Source organism: Schistocerca cancellata, chromosome 2, assembly GCF_023864275.1.
Source record: "Schistocerca cancellata isolate TAMUIC-IGC-003103 chromosome 2, iqSchCanc2.1, whole genome shotgun sequence".
Classification (NCBI taxonomy): Eukaryota; Metazoa; Arthropoda; class Insecta; order Orthoptera; family Acrididae; genus Schistocerca; species Schistocerca cancellata.
The window spans coordinates 907,897,253-907,914,875 of NC_064627.1; the positions used below are offsets into that span (position 1 = coordinate 907,897,253).

Consider the following 17,623-nt stretch of genomic DNA (forward strand, 5'->3'; position numbering starts at 1 on the left):
TGTTCGTTATTTAAAAATCATTTCAATCTAACATTTAAACACTTATTCAGCCATTTATTTGTGTGGAAGGTAAGTTATTGTGTAGAAAATTACTTCATCAGTTATGTACGAACAAATCATACGGATACATACAAACCTGTCTACATTTTACATCCTTTGAAAAAATAGCAAATATAGTATTTCACGGGCATGAGAAAGTACTACTCATATTTAGACATTGGTATCTCGATTTTCCAGTTAACCCGCCAGGGTAGCCGAGAGCGCTAATGCGCTGCTTCCTGACTCGGGTAGGCGCGCCTGCACCGGATCGAATCCGTCCGGCGGATTAACGACGGGGGCCGGTATGCCGGCCAGCCTGGATGTGGTTTTTAGGCGGTTTTCCACATCCCGCTAGGTGAATATCGTGCTGGTCCCCCAGTTCCGCCTCAGTTACATGACTCACAGACATTTGAAAACGTTCGCACTATTTCATGACTTACACTAGACGCAGACAGCTGGGGTACACTACTTCCATCTTGGGGGGTTGGGGGTGGCGTCAGGAAGGGTATCCGGCCACCCTCTGCCAAATCCGTAATACAAAGTCGACCCCGCGTTGGAGCGGGACAAAGGCCCTGAGAAAGAAAGAAAGATCTCGATTTTCCAGTTACTTCCTTATCTAGCCGTACAATATACATTCTGCAACCACGTTCATACCTCTCTGGAGTCGCCTGATGCTCGGCGCATTCTGTTCTGAGCGGAAACATTCGATCGTTTTGGCGTTGTTAAATTATTACTGTTGGTTGCCCTCTGTTATCGCCTGTCGTCACTGTTATTCTCTTTCCGATATAGCTTGTTACCGAAGACCTGTAAGTGTCTTTCCGTTCATGTTTACCAGTACGCAAAAGCATATGATTAAGTCTCCAAACAATCGAAAATTTGTGTCTTATTTGCTTTCTGGTCAGTGGAGAGAGAGAGAGAGAGAGAAAGAGAGAGACCATCTTCAATAAATTTAAATAAGTCAGTAACTATTCATTTATTTAAACGTAAGTTTATAATGTAGAACCTATTATTAACATTTTAAATCAAACCAAACACCGACATTTAATTGCAGAAAAATTTTGTATTCAAGGAAATAAGTACATAAACTTTGAAACACACTGTTCGAAATGTACTTTTTATTCACCTCTGCTTGAAATTAGGTACTTTATTTGTCTCTGAAAAAGGCTGGCGACCCTAGCCATGGTTCATGTATAACCGGAAAGGCTGAAAAAGTGTATAAGTGAAACAACGCAAACCCGGAGAGTGAGTGAGTGAAAAACATTCATTTAGTAGACGTTGTCGCAGGCATAAGTTTCATTCTGTTGTTTTATTGGATAGAAAAAAAACCAACTGAACTAAAAAAAAGTCGGGTGTACAGTCGGTTGTAAAACCAGTCGTTTGTCGCATCACTACACGTGTGAACGGTGGATCGCTTCCCATCGAGGCGGCTACCCGCCAAGCAGTGCTGTTAGCCTGTTAGTGTTACAACAGGAGCGAGCAACAAAACGGTGGCCCGCTACGTCTTCTATGTGGAATATGCAGGGGTGATTCCGTGACGATGTTATAACTTTCAGTGATTTTTGAAAAGGACAAATGTATCAATCTGAAACAACGGACCCTAGTCCTGAAACAACAGACGAATGTTGCAAGCGAAACGTCGTTCTGATACCTCTGACAGCGCAGTGCATGTACCGGTACTCTTGTTGTTAATGTTGTACTACCAGAATCCTGGAACATACCCCACTAGTTATTTGTCAACGGATGTCGTTCCAGCATGATGGAGACCCACATTACTTGGAACTTTGGGTGCTAGATCAGACATTCCCTGAAAGCTAGATAGGCACAGGAGGTCCTATTTCGTGGCCAGCACGTTCATCTGGTCTCCCTCACTTGATTTCTTCTTGCGGGGACATGTGAAAGGTCTTGCGTACGAGACGCCTGACGAGACTGAAGAAGAACTCCTGAGAAGAATTCTCACCGCATCTGATACTGTTCAAACGATAATGATATTACAACAGGTACGACAGAACTTTGTGTAACGATGCTATGTCCCCATTGATGTTGGAGGACGCCACTTTTAACAACAGTTGTAATGCAGCAGCTCGTGAAACTTGTGAAAGTACCTGGAATTCATCATTGCGCTATTGTAGAATTAAGATTTTCGGCCCCTCTGAAATCAAATTACGTGCTCCGTTACTAGTCCATCAACAGGGGGGATTATCTGAATGTATTATGTAGTATTCAGCGGAAATTCTATACGTTATGATCAGGGTTCGGAAGTTGAATGCCTCAATGTGAACAGTGCGAGAGGCAAGGGCGGAATCTGAGTAGACTTTCGTTCGTGCCTTATGACTCAATAGGATTAGGGTCCGTTATCTCAAACTGAAACATGCATTCTTCTCTATCTTCCCTGGAAGTTTACGGAATCACACTGTATAAACTGTTCTTCGATGAGCTGCGGTTGCTTATACGAGAAAGCACCTGATTATTTCAATGATGCTGTAGCGGACGCTTTGGTAATCCAAATGTCAAGCTGCACACGTTCTACCAGTTTTTACCTGAGCTGCACGGACTATTGACAAGTGGGTTCTTCGATTGGACTCTTTACTGTACTGAAGTGGCAGGATATTCAGTATTTAATTTTTAAGCTCTTATGTAATATATTAATTAGGCTGCAGCAAATGGGTTGCTGTTTAATTCTGGTAAAATCAATTGGTTTTCCTTAAATTGTAAAGACAGATTGGTTACAATTAATTCTTTCAGTTCAAAAGCAAGATAGCTTTATTCAAAGCGAAAATTGTGAATCGTACAATGATTTCTCGTAATTTCAGTACTACTAACGCAATTTTCTGTTTTTATAATAAATGCAGTTTGCCTGGCTTAATTGTAAGGCTCAATATACATATGTCGACCGGTTTCAGCACTTCCACGCCACTGTGAAATGGTTGTTCTATTATACCATCCCAACATTACCATTACCTGTGAACACAGCCAGTGTCCTCGTTCGCGTAAGAGAGAGACTAGTTTTCCATGACCTGGCCCATAGAGACGTGTACCTGCCGAGGAGTGAACTTGGAACCTTTCTCAACTATGTTACTCTGGTGTCTGTCTACATGCACACACTGTTGGCAGATTATTGCTGCGTGGTTGCCTAGTTCTTGTCAACTTCAAAGCAAAATTTCAAGTGATTTTGTTCGAATTACAGTGATTTTAATGTTGTACATGCATAACTTAGGAGCTTTTATGTATTATTAGCGACCAGCCCCATGTTCGCATAGGTAGCTCTAAAGATTGAACAGCAGCGGTAACCTTGTTTACTTGGCCACTGCGTAGAGTTATGATCAAAATTCGGAGATCACCGTTAAGTTACTGGATACTAACTCCAGATTCTGCAACTCAAGCGATTTAAGCAGCGCACGTCAGGAAAGATCTCAGAAACACGTTTTAATATGTAAATATCCTCACAGTTCAGAAAATTTGCATGAAATATTCATAAATTATTTACAGAAACCTTCGTGATGTTAGTAACAACCATATCAAAATCCCTACAGTTGTTCCTGAGATTAGCCTTACATGTTGTTGTTGTTGTGGTCTTCAGTCCTGAGACTGGTTTGATGCAGCTCTCCATGCTACTCTATCCTGTGCAAGCTTCTTCATCTCCCAGTACCTACTGCAACCTACATCCTTCTGAATCTGCTTAGTGTATTCATCTCTTGGTCTCCCCCTACGATTTTTACCCTCCACGCTGCCCTCCAATACTAAATTGGTGATCCCTTGATGCCTCAGAACATGTCCTACCAACCGATCCCTTCTTCTGGTCAAGCTGTGCCACAAACTTCTCTTCTCCCCAATCCATTTCAATACTTCCTCATTAGTTATGTGATCTACCCATCTAATCTTCAGCATTCTTCTGTAGCACTACATTTCGAAAGCTTCTATTCTCTTCTTACCCAAACTATTTACCGTCCATGTTTCACTTCCATACATGGCTACACTCCATACAAATACTTTCAGAAATGACTTCCTGACACTTAAATCTATACTCGATGTTAACAAATTTTTACATACTGACAGAAAAACCCGGCGCGGGACTTTATGATACATAGTGGTAGATTCTGATCAAGTTTCGCTGCTGTCCACAGTTGCGGTAGTTGTTTAGTTTACTGCTATTCCTGCCAGTTGCCGCCTCTTCTGTAGCTCATAGCTCGTATCATTGTCGCGAGAAGTCACTCTAAGCACCAATTAAGTACGTAACAGGAAACAATGCCTACATTACACACTCAGCAAAATAAAAATCCAACAGAATTTTATTGCGGTTCATGGTAAACTATTCCATTTGGTCAGAGAATATCTGAACTGAAACTCGATTTCGTCTTCTTAAAGTACGAGGGCTATTCAGAACGGAAAGTCCGTTCGGGCGCGAAATGGAAACCACAGAGAAAATCTGATGAAGCTTTGCACAGATGTGTTGGGCAGTGCCTCTAGTACGCCCGTAGATCGCGTCACGTCGCTCTTCTCACATCTGCGAGCACAGTGAAACCTAAAGGTGCCTAGAAAATAGCGTCTCCCACCAAGTGCCGAGAGATTTCGCCTCATTTCATTCAGTCTACATAACTTAACTGCCATGCGTTTCCTTCTTCATGACAATTCTCGGCTGCACTCTGCTGAGGCAAATAAAGATGCTCCTGCAGCGTTTTCGATGGGAAGTGTTCACCCACAACACAGCCCGCAATTTTCTCCCACTGAGTTTCACTGAGTTTCATCTCCGCTCATATGAACCGCTAGCAATGAAGACTATATTCTGTCAACGAGCTGGAGGCCGGTGTAGAGAACTGGCGGGAAGTAAAGGCGGCTGCTTTCTATGACGAGGCTATTGGAAAGTTGGTACAACGCTGTGAAAAATGTGTAAGAGGGAGCGGCGACTACGTAGAGAAGGTGTAGCTAAGTGTCCCAAATTAAAAAATTTTGGTTTTCACAGCCGTTTCCATTTCATGACCGAATAGCCCTCGTATTACGAGACTTAGCGACGGTTGTTTATTGATATTTTAATTAATTAATGATAATAAAAACATCATATTACATGTAAAGTAATCGAGGAATTTTAACCTTTTGGCCTCGATTGAAATACTTTAAATGCCTCTAAGGGATTTTCTTAACAACGTGACAAAATTAAGATGCTCTGATATCAGGCTTTGCAGGAGTGAAGCTATTCCTCATCAAATCTATTATGTCATTCCGAATAAGAAGTGATTCTAACGAACAATACGTGTTAGTTAAGCTGGGGATAATCTCTGAAAGACAAACCAAATACAAAAACTTGAGTCAAACAAAGAAATCTGACAAAGTAAACCCAGACAAAAATATTGATATGTAGTGGCTGAAGATGTCTATTATGTTGCATCAGAAACAACTTTTATTATATGGGATGGTAAATTACAGCTCGTAAATAATTTTGTTTTATCTGAAGCAGTCGATTAGTAAAACACCGATCGGTCGCAGTTGATCTGGGATTTACGAAAAGAGGGCGGGTTCTGTATAATTGTATCAAAGTACACTACTGGCCAATAAAATTGCTACACCCCGAAGATGACGTGCTACAGACGCGAAATTTAACCGACTGGAAGAAGATAGTGTGATATGCAAATTATTAACTTTTCAGAGCATTCACACAAGGTTGGCGCCGGGGCGACACCTACAACGTGCTGACATGAGTAAAGTTTCCAACCGATTTTTCATACACAAACAGCAGTTGACCGGCGTTGCCTGGTGAAACGTTGTTCTGACGCCTCGTGTAAGGAGGAGAAATGCGTACCATCACGTTTCGGACTTTGATAAAGTCGGATTGTAGCCTGTCGCGATTGCGGTTTATCGTATCGCGACATTGCTGCTCGCGTTGGTCGAGATCCAATGACTGTTAGCAGAATATGGAATCGGTAGGTTCAGGAGGGTAATACGGAACGCCGTGCTGGATCCCAACGGCCTCGTATCACTAGCAGTCGAGATGACAGGCATCTTATCCGCATGGCTGTAACGGATCGTGCAGCCCCCTCTCGATCCCTGAGTCAACAGATGGGGACGTTTGCAAGACAACAACCATGCACGAACAGTTCGACGGCGTTTGCAGCAGCATGGACTATCAGCTCGAAGACCATGGCTGCGGTTACTCTTGACGCTGCATCACAGACAGGAGCACCTGCGATGGTGTACTCAACGACGAACCTGGGTGCACCAATGGCAAAACGTCATTTTATTGGATGAATCGAGTTTCTGTTTACAGCATCATGATGGTCGCATCCGTGTTTGGTGACATCGTGGTGAGCGCACATTGGAAGCGTGTATTCGTCATCGCCATACTGGCATATCACCCGGCGTGATGGTATGGGGTGCCATTGGTTACACGTCTCGGTCTCCTCTTGTTCGCATTGACGGCACTTTGAACAGTGGACGTTACATTTCAGATGTATTACCACCCGTGGCTCTACCCTTCATTCGATCCCTGCGAAACCCTCCACTTCAGCAGGATAATGCACGACCGCATGTTGCAGGTCCTGTACGGGCATTTCTGGATACAGAAAATGTTCGACTGCTGTCCTGGCCAGCACATTCTCCAGGTCTCTCACCTACTGGAAACGTCTGGTCAATAGTGGCCGATCAACTGGCTCGTCACGTCACAATACGCCAGTCACTACTCTTGATGAACTGTGGTATCGCGTTGAAGCTGCATTGGCAGCTGTACCTGTACACGCCATGCAAGCTGTGTTTGACTCAATGCCCAGGCGTATCAAGGCCGTTATTACGGCCAGAGGTGGTTGTTATAGGTACTGATTTCTCAGGATCTATGCACGCAAACTGCGTGAAAATGTAATCACATGTCAGTTCTAGTATAATATATTTTTCCAATGAATACGCGTTTATCCTCTGCATTTCTTCTTGGTGTAGCAATTTTAATGGCTAGTAGTGTATATGCAGATAACTAAAATACGCAAATAATGAAAATGGTATTTAAATGCGCGAACAGAGCGCTGAGACGACACTTGCAGGAAGTCGCCTTCCCTGTTGCTAACAGAAGGAGTTAACAAATAACGCCGCACTCGCTCACTGAGACCTCGCATGCACAGACAGCACTGTACCTGCAAAGTTGGGCGCCAGGTCGACGCTGTTGGCGAGCGGTCCAGCGGCGGCCGCCCCGTTGAAGGCGGAAACCAGCGTCATGATGGCCACCTCGGCGGAGGCACTGCAGCCCACGTGGGTCAGCACCAGGCACAGCATGCCGGGAACCAGCTCCCCTGCGCAGTCGCGGCACGCGCCGTTAGTGTAGCAGCAGAAAGTTTGCTGGTTAAGGTTATGAAATCATATGAACTAGATCTGATTTTAGTGAGGTAACGGGAGACTAGTCGCGTCCTGAAAATATTCTAAGCTCCGAGGAAGCAGTGGCCACACGGACCGCTCGGCCTGCCGCTCGGCAGGCCGAACACGTGGTGCCGGACGTTGGCCGAAGCAAGAGGGGTCCAGAGGTCGCGTGGCTGGGAATTCCATGTTGACACTGTGACGAGGACGGTGCTTTGTGTCGATGAAGGAGATTTGTACGCCGGGAGTGCCAAAGATAGAAGACTTTGTGAAACCTTAATGGCAACCATTTCACAGTTCATATAGGAATTAATAGTAGCCAGAGGAATCATGATACCTCATAAAGAAACATGTACATTACTATTATTTGCACGACGATTCCGATAGTGTAATTAGATTTTCAACATCTTTATTGGTTTAAACTTTAGTATCTGACGGTAAATGATACAAGTAATACCTAGCAACGAATTTCCAAAATCTAAACGCTTCACCCGATTTCGTCGATCGAGGTGTCTTTAGAAAGCTGTTAGTGTAAACATAAATTGATTTAAATTACAGGCATGTAACTTGAATAGTACATGAGTTATTAGAGGTCAAAATGGCCGATTACTATCGATCGCGTCAGGCCGTAAATACTCTACGGGGACACGAAAAAACGGTAGCAGGATGGTTATAAATATATTTATTCGTCTATGTCTTTTTTATATCCGATATATACTATTCATGAAGAAATTGGTTAAATATTTATTGTGTTTTAGAAAGCACAGTGACATTAGGCTACTAGCCAACCTTTCGTTCTATTCCTTTGATATAAGTTTATTTAATTTGTTTGTGTATTTAATAATGTGTGTCAGAGCGTTTTTTATGGTCCAGTCGTAGGAATATATTTAAGTTCAAGTTATTTAAATGTAAATCCAGTAGCCAATCACAGCGCTCGTTACTAAGGCAGACGACTACCGAAGTTAATGGAGGGGAGTGCTGGGAGTACGGCACACGACACGGGAAGTGTTGCACGTGAAGGCGCGACGTACTGTCGCAGGAAAGACTTGGGGGGTGGAGCAGTTTGCGCGTGGCGACGGGTGATAGAAATATTTCCGAGTGCCGACTTGTGAACTTGTGAGATTTCCGAAGTTTCGAGAGTGAAGATGTAGTATGCGTTTAGAAGTGAATATCTCGCGACCTATGTTGTCGTTCATACCTAACTACGTGCAGTAGGAATCTATTGTTTCCCTGCTATTCAACTTATATTTTATTTAATTGCTGGACCATCGACACCGATAAGTGTTTTGCAGAAATATACCGCGTTCTCAAAAGTACTTGAACTATTGTACTCATCATTTAAAGTCGTTAAGTAAATACCTGCAGATTTTATTTAATTCCAATCTCTCATTTATAAATTTATATGTTACATTCATAATTCGCAATTGCCGAGTGATAGAAACCTTCGACCATTCGATTCATGTTTGTATTATTATCGTATACTGCAGACTCAGCAGTATTTGGCCTGTAATGTGGCAACTACTTATCCCAACACCTAGACAACGAAACCAGCCAAAACTTTTAATATTGCAGCTCTGAGTCTGAGGGTGCGTAGTTATTTTAAAACCGGCATCTTCTACATGTATTAAGATAGCAGCTTCGTCTGAACTTCAACATACGCGTTTCAACTAAAAGTTTACTCTGGTGCTGTTGGCGTTTCGCTTATACAATATCAACAACAGTTTTCCATCATCCCATATATCGTGCAGCGCGTTGCTTTTGTAAATGTTTCTGTTCCAATTGTAAGGTTACCTCCTCAAGGTTTTTGCAAACATACACACACTTACCAGAGCGCTGCCTACGGGTAGAACGCTGCAATCAGCCTAGCTGCTCGCCATGTATAGCGGAGTCAAAGTAGTGTGGTGCGGAGTAGAAGCTATTCCAGTTGACAGATAGCGCTCAGGACTTATACCGAACAGGTCGTCCAAATTTGACTAACGCACACAAAGATCTACACCTACGACTTCTGAGTCAGAGGAACTGTGGGGTCCGCCGCTCGTGGTCTCGCGGTAGCGTTCTCGCTTCCCGAGCACGGGGTCCCGGGTTCGATTCCCGGCGGGGTAAGGGATTTTCACCTGCCTCGAGATGACTGGGTGTTTGTGTTGTCCTCATCATTTCATCATCATCCGGGAAAGTGGCGAAATTGGACTGAGCAAAGATTGGGTAATTGTACGGGCGCTGATAACCACGCAGTTGAGCGCCCCCCAAACCAAACATCATCATCATCATCATCAGGAACTGTGGGCAGAGGGCTCCAAATATCAGTTAGGCTGTAGGACATCATGTATCGCATCAAACTGTTGGAAGACGATTGTATCATGACGAAACACACGTCGTGCATCACAACACTATGGAGTCCGTTACAGATGGGCAAGAAATCATCAGAAGGGACGCCCCAGGACTGGCGTCAGGTGTTGTTTACGGACGAAACTCGGACAGTTTTTTACCCTGATAATAGTAGATAACGCGGTAACATAGAACGTTTCCAACACTGCGTCCAACATGTGCAGCAATATGACGGTGGAGTCATGTTCTGGGATGGCATTATCTGAGGCCACAATAGGCCTCTAGTAGTTGTTGAGGGCAGTCTCACTGTCCTACGGTACAGGGAAGAGATACTGAAACTCTAGTCGGACGGTATCCCAACAGTTTGTTGAAAACTTCATCTTCTTGTAGGATAATTTGTGTGCTAATCGTGTTGTTCTCGTAAACATGATCCTTCAGGGTGCTGGGCTTACCAGAATGGAGCGGTGTGCTTGTTCACCGAACATAAATCCAGTTATGTGTGAGTTCCTCTATAACGAGCTGGTTTTGGACGACGTCAGCGATCCCTTACTCTGGATGACTTAAACAGAATCGCTGTTGAAGAGGGGAACACAAGGGCTGGCTTCATGATCCTATCGGTGGTATGCCGCGACGGGTTCCACCACGTACTGACTTTGCTCAGCAGTGCTGTGAAAAATAGCTCATGGGAAACAGATGATTTTATCGCCATACAATTCATTTTAAAAAAATCTGGATACATTACAGATGAACATATACGCTTGGCTCAGAGAAAATTCCCGTTTTCTGGACCACGAATTTCAAAATAAAGTTGTGATGAAACACATTTATTGATGTGTGTAGTTGCCGGTGGGGTTTCCCCTGGAGCAAAAAACTCACTGGCTTGTTTATTACCCGATGTGTGTCCGGTCGAGATTACAGCGACAAAAGGGATTTTACGTTCTTCGTTTCAACAGCCGCAATCCTGGGTGTTTTTCATCGGTTAGTACTGCACCGAACCTCTTCACTTCCTGAATGATGGATCGGCTGCAGGGGGCGTCATTGAATTTTGGGGGGGGGGGGAGGGGGGTAGTGGTGGGCGAGGGGGAGCAGGGGATGGATTGTGAAAGATTCTGCCAATGTGGCTCCACTTCTGACAACTTTGAATTGCGCTTTAAAAATGGCTGAGAGCACCAACCGAATATAAATTTTCAATACATGAAGTTGTAAGTAGGCTGTTTAGGTTTTCTTATTGGCAACGTTACATAGTGCTCTGTATGAAAATCACTGGCTGTGCTGTGTGCAGTCTGTGGCTAGTTTGCATTGTTGTCAGCCATTGTAGTGTTGGGCAGATGGATGTGAACAGCGCGTAGCGTTGCGCAGTTGGAGGTGAGCCGCCAGCAGTGGTGGATGTGGGGAGAGAAATGGCGGAGTTTTGAAATTTGTAAAAATGGATGTCATGAGCTGCTGTATATATTATGACTTTTGATGACTATTAAGGTAAATACATTGTTTATTAAAATCTTTCATTTGCTAACTATGCCTATCAGTAGTTAGTGCCTTCTGTAGTTTGAATCTTTTATTTAGCTGGCAGTAGTGGCGCTCGCTGTATTGCAGTAGTTCGAGTAACGAAGATTTTTGGTGAGGTAAGTGATTTGTGAAAGGTACAGGTTAATGTTAGTCAGGGCCATTCCTTTGTAGGGATTTCTGAAAGTCAGATTGCGTTGCGCTAAAAAATATTGTGTGTTAGTTTAAGCACAGTCGTGTACAATTGGTCTAAAGGGACGTTTCGATGTATACCGCCAACCGGTTACATAAGTTTATCGTAAAACCCCTGATCAGCTTTCAATACCAGTAAGAGTATCTTATTCAGAATGAATGTTTACAATTTTAGTGCCTTGCAATTTGTGTCACTTTCCTTCTGAAAAAGATACGTTTAGTGATAATGAAACCTGGTCAAAGCTTTTACAGCAAATTTATGCAGCCTGTTGGCTGTAAACTTTACTACATATTGAGAACTTTGATTGAACCGAGACACCGCAAAGCTGCGGTAGTCAGTGAAATATCAGTGCAGACGTGCTCGCTAAAGTATTGGACGAATCTCGCTGGATGTGATCTCTCATGTTTTCTCCGTGCGATTGATTAATAGTGAGCTTCAGGGTGTTGTACCGAGTAGCTGTTTCAATTTTCAGTACAATATTTCGGCGATCGACCCAGCCGTCTGAGAGTTTTGCTTATGTGTGCACACGCCGCAAGGACTCCAAACAGACTGTGTACTATTGTTGGCCTCAAGCCACCATTTTTCATCTTACGTTGGGGAGACTACCAGAACAGTCGAGGAGAGCTGCAAGGAACACCACCCGTACACGAGTAGAACGATTAAGCAAATAGGCAGCCACCATTCACTGTCACAAATATAATCATGAGGTGAAATATAATGAGATCAGTATAGTGGTACAAAACGGAGGAGGAACAACGCGGGTAGTGGACCTCTGGAATTGAACTCGACTATAAATCGCTGCGTGAGACCAACAATAGTTCACAGTCTGTTTTGAGTACAGGCACCGAATTCACATAACAGCAGAACTCGCAGCATCTGAAGAATACGGCTCGTTCAGTCGTCGAAATATTGTGCCAAAAAAACGGTAAAACACCAGTACCACACTACTATCGTCTGGATGTTTGTCACCCCAAGGATGGAGGGAACGATTAACATTTGTGAAAGGCAAATGAAAACTTTGATCCTAAACTTAATTGCAATTTGTCCTCCAAGTTTGTATGTGACTACATATAAAAGGCATTCCCTTGTAGAATCCTATAGCTCTTTTGGAAACAAAAAAAAAATTGCAGTCTTTGCGTAAGTTAAAATTAACCCAAAGTTTTTATCTTCATTCTTGTCAAATCTGGAGAATCTTTTCAAAACACCCTGTATTGCTGATGCTCCAGGGGACTTCGTCGGATGACGTCGCTGAAATTTCTTACAACTTCGACGGAGCACCTGTTTCAAAACATAGGGAGATCCTATAGGCAAAATGACGGGTAATTGCTCAGCCAAAATATTACAAAACTTCACTAACAGCATTCGTCGTACCCCTGAGAAACTCAGTAACAATAGTACGGACAATCTGTCTTTCTCCATGTCACAATTACACATTACGTGGATACCTGTAACGAACATACAGCAGAAGTAGCGGTTCTTCCTACAGAGCGGCTTGAATAGGCAAGCAAAGTAGAGAGAGAATAATAAGAAGACTTGCAGAAATAAGAGAGCAGTTTCTTAATAATGCAAATATTTTAACATCTGACATAGACTGAAGTGTTAAGAAGTCTTTTTGAAAAAAAGTGACTGGATTGTGACCTCGTACGAAGTGAAACAAGAACATATGCAGTTCAGAACAATAAGCAATTCAGATAAGAAGAGAACAGAAGCTTTAGAAATGTGGTGTCACAGAATAATGCTGAGGATTGATGAACAGAAGTGGGTGCGAAAGAGGGATATGGTAAAAATTGACTAAAAGAAGGGACGGGTTGATAAGACACAACCTCATACTGTGGAGAAAGTGTGGAGCATAAAAACTGTAGAAGCCATAGTAAGCAGTCTCTAATGTAAAAAGGTTACAGTAGTTACGCAGAAATGAGGAGGCTTCCATAGGACAATTTCGCATTCAGAGCTGCATAAAATTAGTCTTTCGACTGAAGACTACGTCAACAAAAAGCACTGCAAGGAACGGCCAAATATGGAGTATGAAATATACAGATTAATAATTATGTTCCCTCTAACACACACGCACTTACGGGCATACTACAAACGTTCAATGAATATGAGGCAATAGGAGAATGAAAGAAATGAAATGAATGAACGGGAAAAAATGCTTTGTGCATTCAAAATTCCGCCATAATTCGTTTGGGTAATATCGATAAGCACTGTAACATTCGCTGTCGACGACAGGGAAGATCCGGTTGCACCATCTACATGTACATTTTGGGAGCAATGAAATAGAAGTCAGAAAGCTATTTAATATGTGTTGAACAATGTAAATATCGATTTATACGAGTCCAGTTTCGCAGTCACGTCCGTAAGAGTTCTGGATGTCGTAGGAGTAACTCTATATCCGTTCAATTAATAATGTTTAATAGAAGAATACAGCTCACAGTGATTCTAGAACCAACCTACTTTGTATAAGCATCTTTGTCAGAAAGTCAAATTTATGAAGGTTTAAGTTAATTTTAATCGCTTACGCGAGACAGCCTCAGTACAACGAATGTTCGTCCCCAATCCCCTCCAAACGATCCAGAAGCATTTGTATTTCTGCTTGTAAATTCCCTGGGAACGTATTACTCTAGAGGAGTATTAACTCCTTACGCTACAGCTGGATTTGCAGGAGTCGTGTTTGTAAGCCGGCAAATACCTGGACCTTCTCTTATGTCGCTGCGACACACATTTACTTGCAATCGAGCATCCCTCTCTTCCACAGGAACAATAACGTCTGTAGCTTGTAACTGCTCATTCTCTGTATGACAACTCAGAAGAGCGTCTAACTACAGTTGTACTTTATTTTAGACCATCATTTAAATTATACCTGAAAAAAGCAAGACGACATTTCATGTGAACTACTGTTTAACATGCCAGCGTCATGGTGATTTGGTAATTGTTCTACTGCTTATCTGAAAGCTTCATCACAAAAATGTCATGTTTATCTGTTTCCTCTTTTCCATTCCAGAGCTTCAGAGCGAAAACCATTTGCTGAGACAAAAATAATAATATTTCAAGAATCTTCACTAATATGTGAATATGAAATTTCACATTTAGAAATTTTTAATTTCAAAATATTCAAAAATTTTGAAGAAGGCAAATGAAGAGACAAGGTAAGAAAAGAACAGAAAAGGTTGGAGAAGGGAAGAGAGGCAACAGTTTCCGGGAGCTGTATGAATGAAGTATACAATGCTTCATATCTAGCTCGACTTTTTAATAGACTTATCAGAATGTCTGTCTGCTGCACGAATGTTCCTGTATTATCCGTAGGGAATTTTTATTGTCCAGTGGCTTCGAAAGGGATCCACTCTCGCGTGACTAACCAAGGAACTACATGAAATATTTGCTTCCTCTAGCGCTACGTAAATGTCACAACTTGGCAAACTTCCACTAAAGTTATTCCATAACACAAACGCAACGTAGTACTGAGTACTGAGTTAACTAACCACAACGTCCGAGGTACATATAGTATACGGCCGTGAGCTTGGCTTCAATCCACCACTAGTCGCAATGGAGGGTGAAACTTTGACTATGTCAGCCACTCGTACTAGCGAAACGTCAGAACAATCATCAGACGAACGTCGGCCGAAGAACCCAAGACAGAAGCCAACAGGCAGTTTGTTAGAGCATGCATTGCCATCCGTGGTGATCACACCCCCTATTGAGAAGTCCCGCCGTTTTTAACGTCCAGAAACAATCAGGAATCGCAGTGAATCATTGTGTTTGAATAAAAGTATCATTTCTGTTCGTCTCATTGCGCATTTCCTTCATTTACCTTCTGCACTATACTGTAACAGCTCTTTCAATGTATGACTCAATTTTCATAGAGCTACGTTACTTTGCTGTGACAGATCATCCGAAAGTTACTTTCGTCGTTATGTTTCGCACAGTTGGGGTAGGCATCATTGAGTTTCTGTCATATTTTCAAACTTTCTCTATGGAATTTTTCCATTCGTTGAAAGAGTTTTTCTGCGTTAGAGTCAAATACTAGAATGTCATCAGGAATTCGGATTCAATTAAGATATACTCCATTAATCCGTATTGTATCTCCTTTTTCCCAGTTTAGGAATCTGTCGCTTCATGTTGGGCAATCGAAACGACATGTTTATTCTTAAAATCTTAATTAAGAAGAAAAAGAGTGGAAGGAGACCTGATAATAAGAGAATGGGACCATAAATACGGCTGACTATTTAATGAAGCAATAGTGAAATATAGGATATGACAGACAAAAATCGCTTTAACATTTTTTTGTGATCATAGCTCACAAACATACAGAGTTAAAATCAACACGAAGCCGGAAAGAAAGTTATGACGTATTAAGAGCAGTGAGCTTTATCATATTAAACCACGAACGACTTCGACAAGGCAACTGTTAAAGTTACGATAATAGTTTTAAGTAAATACTAATAGGAAGACGATAGACTACACTAAACCAAATAAAAATATTCGGAAATATCTCCGAGAGGATATGAGGCGATATGATGAAAATTTGATAAAACAAACTAGAGAATGAAAGACAGAAACTTACTTGGTATAGCCATCACATTTCACGAGTTAAGTTAGCAAATGTTGCATAAACATATATATATTTGATTAAGTAACGGGTCCAGTAACGAAAACATTTCTAGGAACTTTTCCGGCCCCTCGACCACTGTCAAATGGTTAGTTCTTGTCACAAAATGCCTCCTATTGTGATAAGTAATTTACCTCTTGACAATGGCCGAGGGACCGAAAAGCATCATTTAAACAAATATAATTCCATGCTTCTAGAGGATACAACTGGTAACAAGAATTGCAAATACTCTGTCATGAGGAGTATGTCAAAAAAAGATTCGAACATTTCTTTATATGTACAAGTAATTAAAGAGGTAACCGAGTACCAATGCTAGTAGCATATACGTATAAGGCCATTGGAGGTATGAAGGAAGGAAAGGAGCCTGCAGATGACAGCATTTCAATAGAAATGATTAAAATTAAAGAAAAGTAGTAAGTAGAGAGCTTGTAAATTTATGTATCTCATGATGAGCATTAGACAGAGTAAAATGAAGTTGCAGAACTTTCCACGAAGGCTGTTCACATTAAGCCAAACGTTTCCAAGGTATTTTCGATTTTAAATAATTGCATAAAGGAAGCTCATGTGTGAAAAAAGCAGAAAAGTCAAAAGTAACAAAGGGCAAGTTTTTTATAAGCTGTCTTATAAGATCAGTCACGTTTGATAAAGAACCAAAAAAGGTGAAACAATGATTCTCAAAACAACAAAGTAAAGCCCTCAACGAAAGTGAAATGTAGTGTCCATTTCACCTACGTTGACTTTCGACCGGAAGATTGTATAGAATGTTGCAAACACTACTCATGGTGAGATGAGGATAACTCAAATTTTGAAGGAGAATAATTTTTATTCGAATTTGTTGATGAAAGTCCTGGTCTAGAATTCTATTAATTTTCAGCACAAAAATCCTTTTCCATAAGAAATAAATGTTGCTGGTGTGGTCTTCAGTCCTGAGACTGGTTTGTTGCAGCTCTCCATGCCACTCTAGCATGTGCAAGACTGCTCATCTCTGAATAACTGCCTCAACCTAAATCCATTGGAACCTGCTTACTGTATTCTTCCCTTGGTCTCCCCCTAAAATGCCCCCATCGCCACGTATTTCCCTCCACTAAAAGATTGTTGGCTCCTTAATGCCTTAAGCTCTGTCTTATCAACCGATCCTCTCCTTTCGTCAAGCTGTGTAATACATTTCATTTCTCGTAATTCGATTCAACTTATTTTCAATAGATATCCTATCTACCCATCCAATCCTCCAACATTCTTCTGTAGCGAAACATTTCAAAACTGTCTACTCTCTTATTGTGTGAAATGCTTATGGTCTCTGTACAAGAGACACTGCAGACATATGCCATCAGAAACTACTTCCTAGCACACAAATTTGTACTAGGTCTTTTTCAGAAATGCTTTTCTTGCTATAGTCAGTTTACATTTTATAACATCTCTACTTCAGCCATCATCAGTTAGTTAGCTGCGCAAATAGCAGAACTCATTAACAATTTCTAATGTACCATTTTCTAATCTAATTATCTCAAAACAGCCTGATTTAATTCGACAACATTCCACTATCCTCATTTTACTTTCGTTGATGTTCATTTTATAACTTCTTTTCAATAAACTATCAATTCCGTTCAACTGCTGTAGGAAGTCCTTTTCCA

At 41.8% G+C, this 17,623-nt stretch overlaps 1 protein-coding gene across 1 annotated transcript in view; it reads right to left on the reverse strand.

The window, feature by feature from the left end:
• Nucleotides 1–17,623, reverse strand: part of LOC126159823 (sialin-like) — a 425,200-nt gene that overhangs the window by 42,302 nt on the left and 365,275 nt on the right. The window contains exon 9 of the mRNA XM_049916634.1: nucleotides 7,149–7,304. Within this exon, the coding sequence (XP_049772591.1) occupies nucleotides 7,149–7,304 (156 nt within the window). The remainder of the gene's footprint in view (nucleotides 1–7,148; nucleotides 7,305–17,623) is intronic.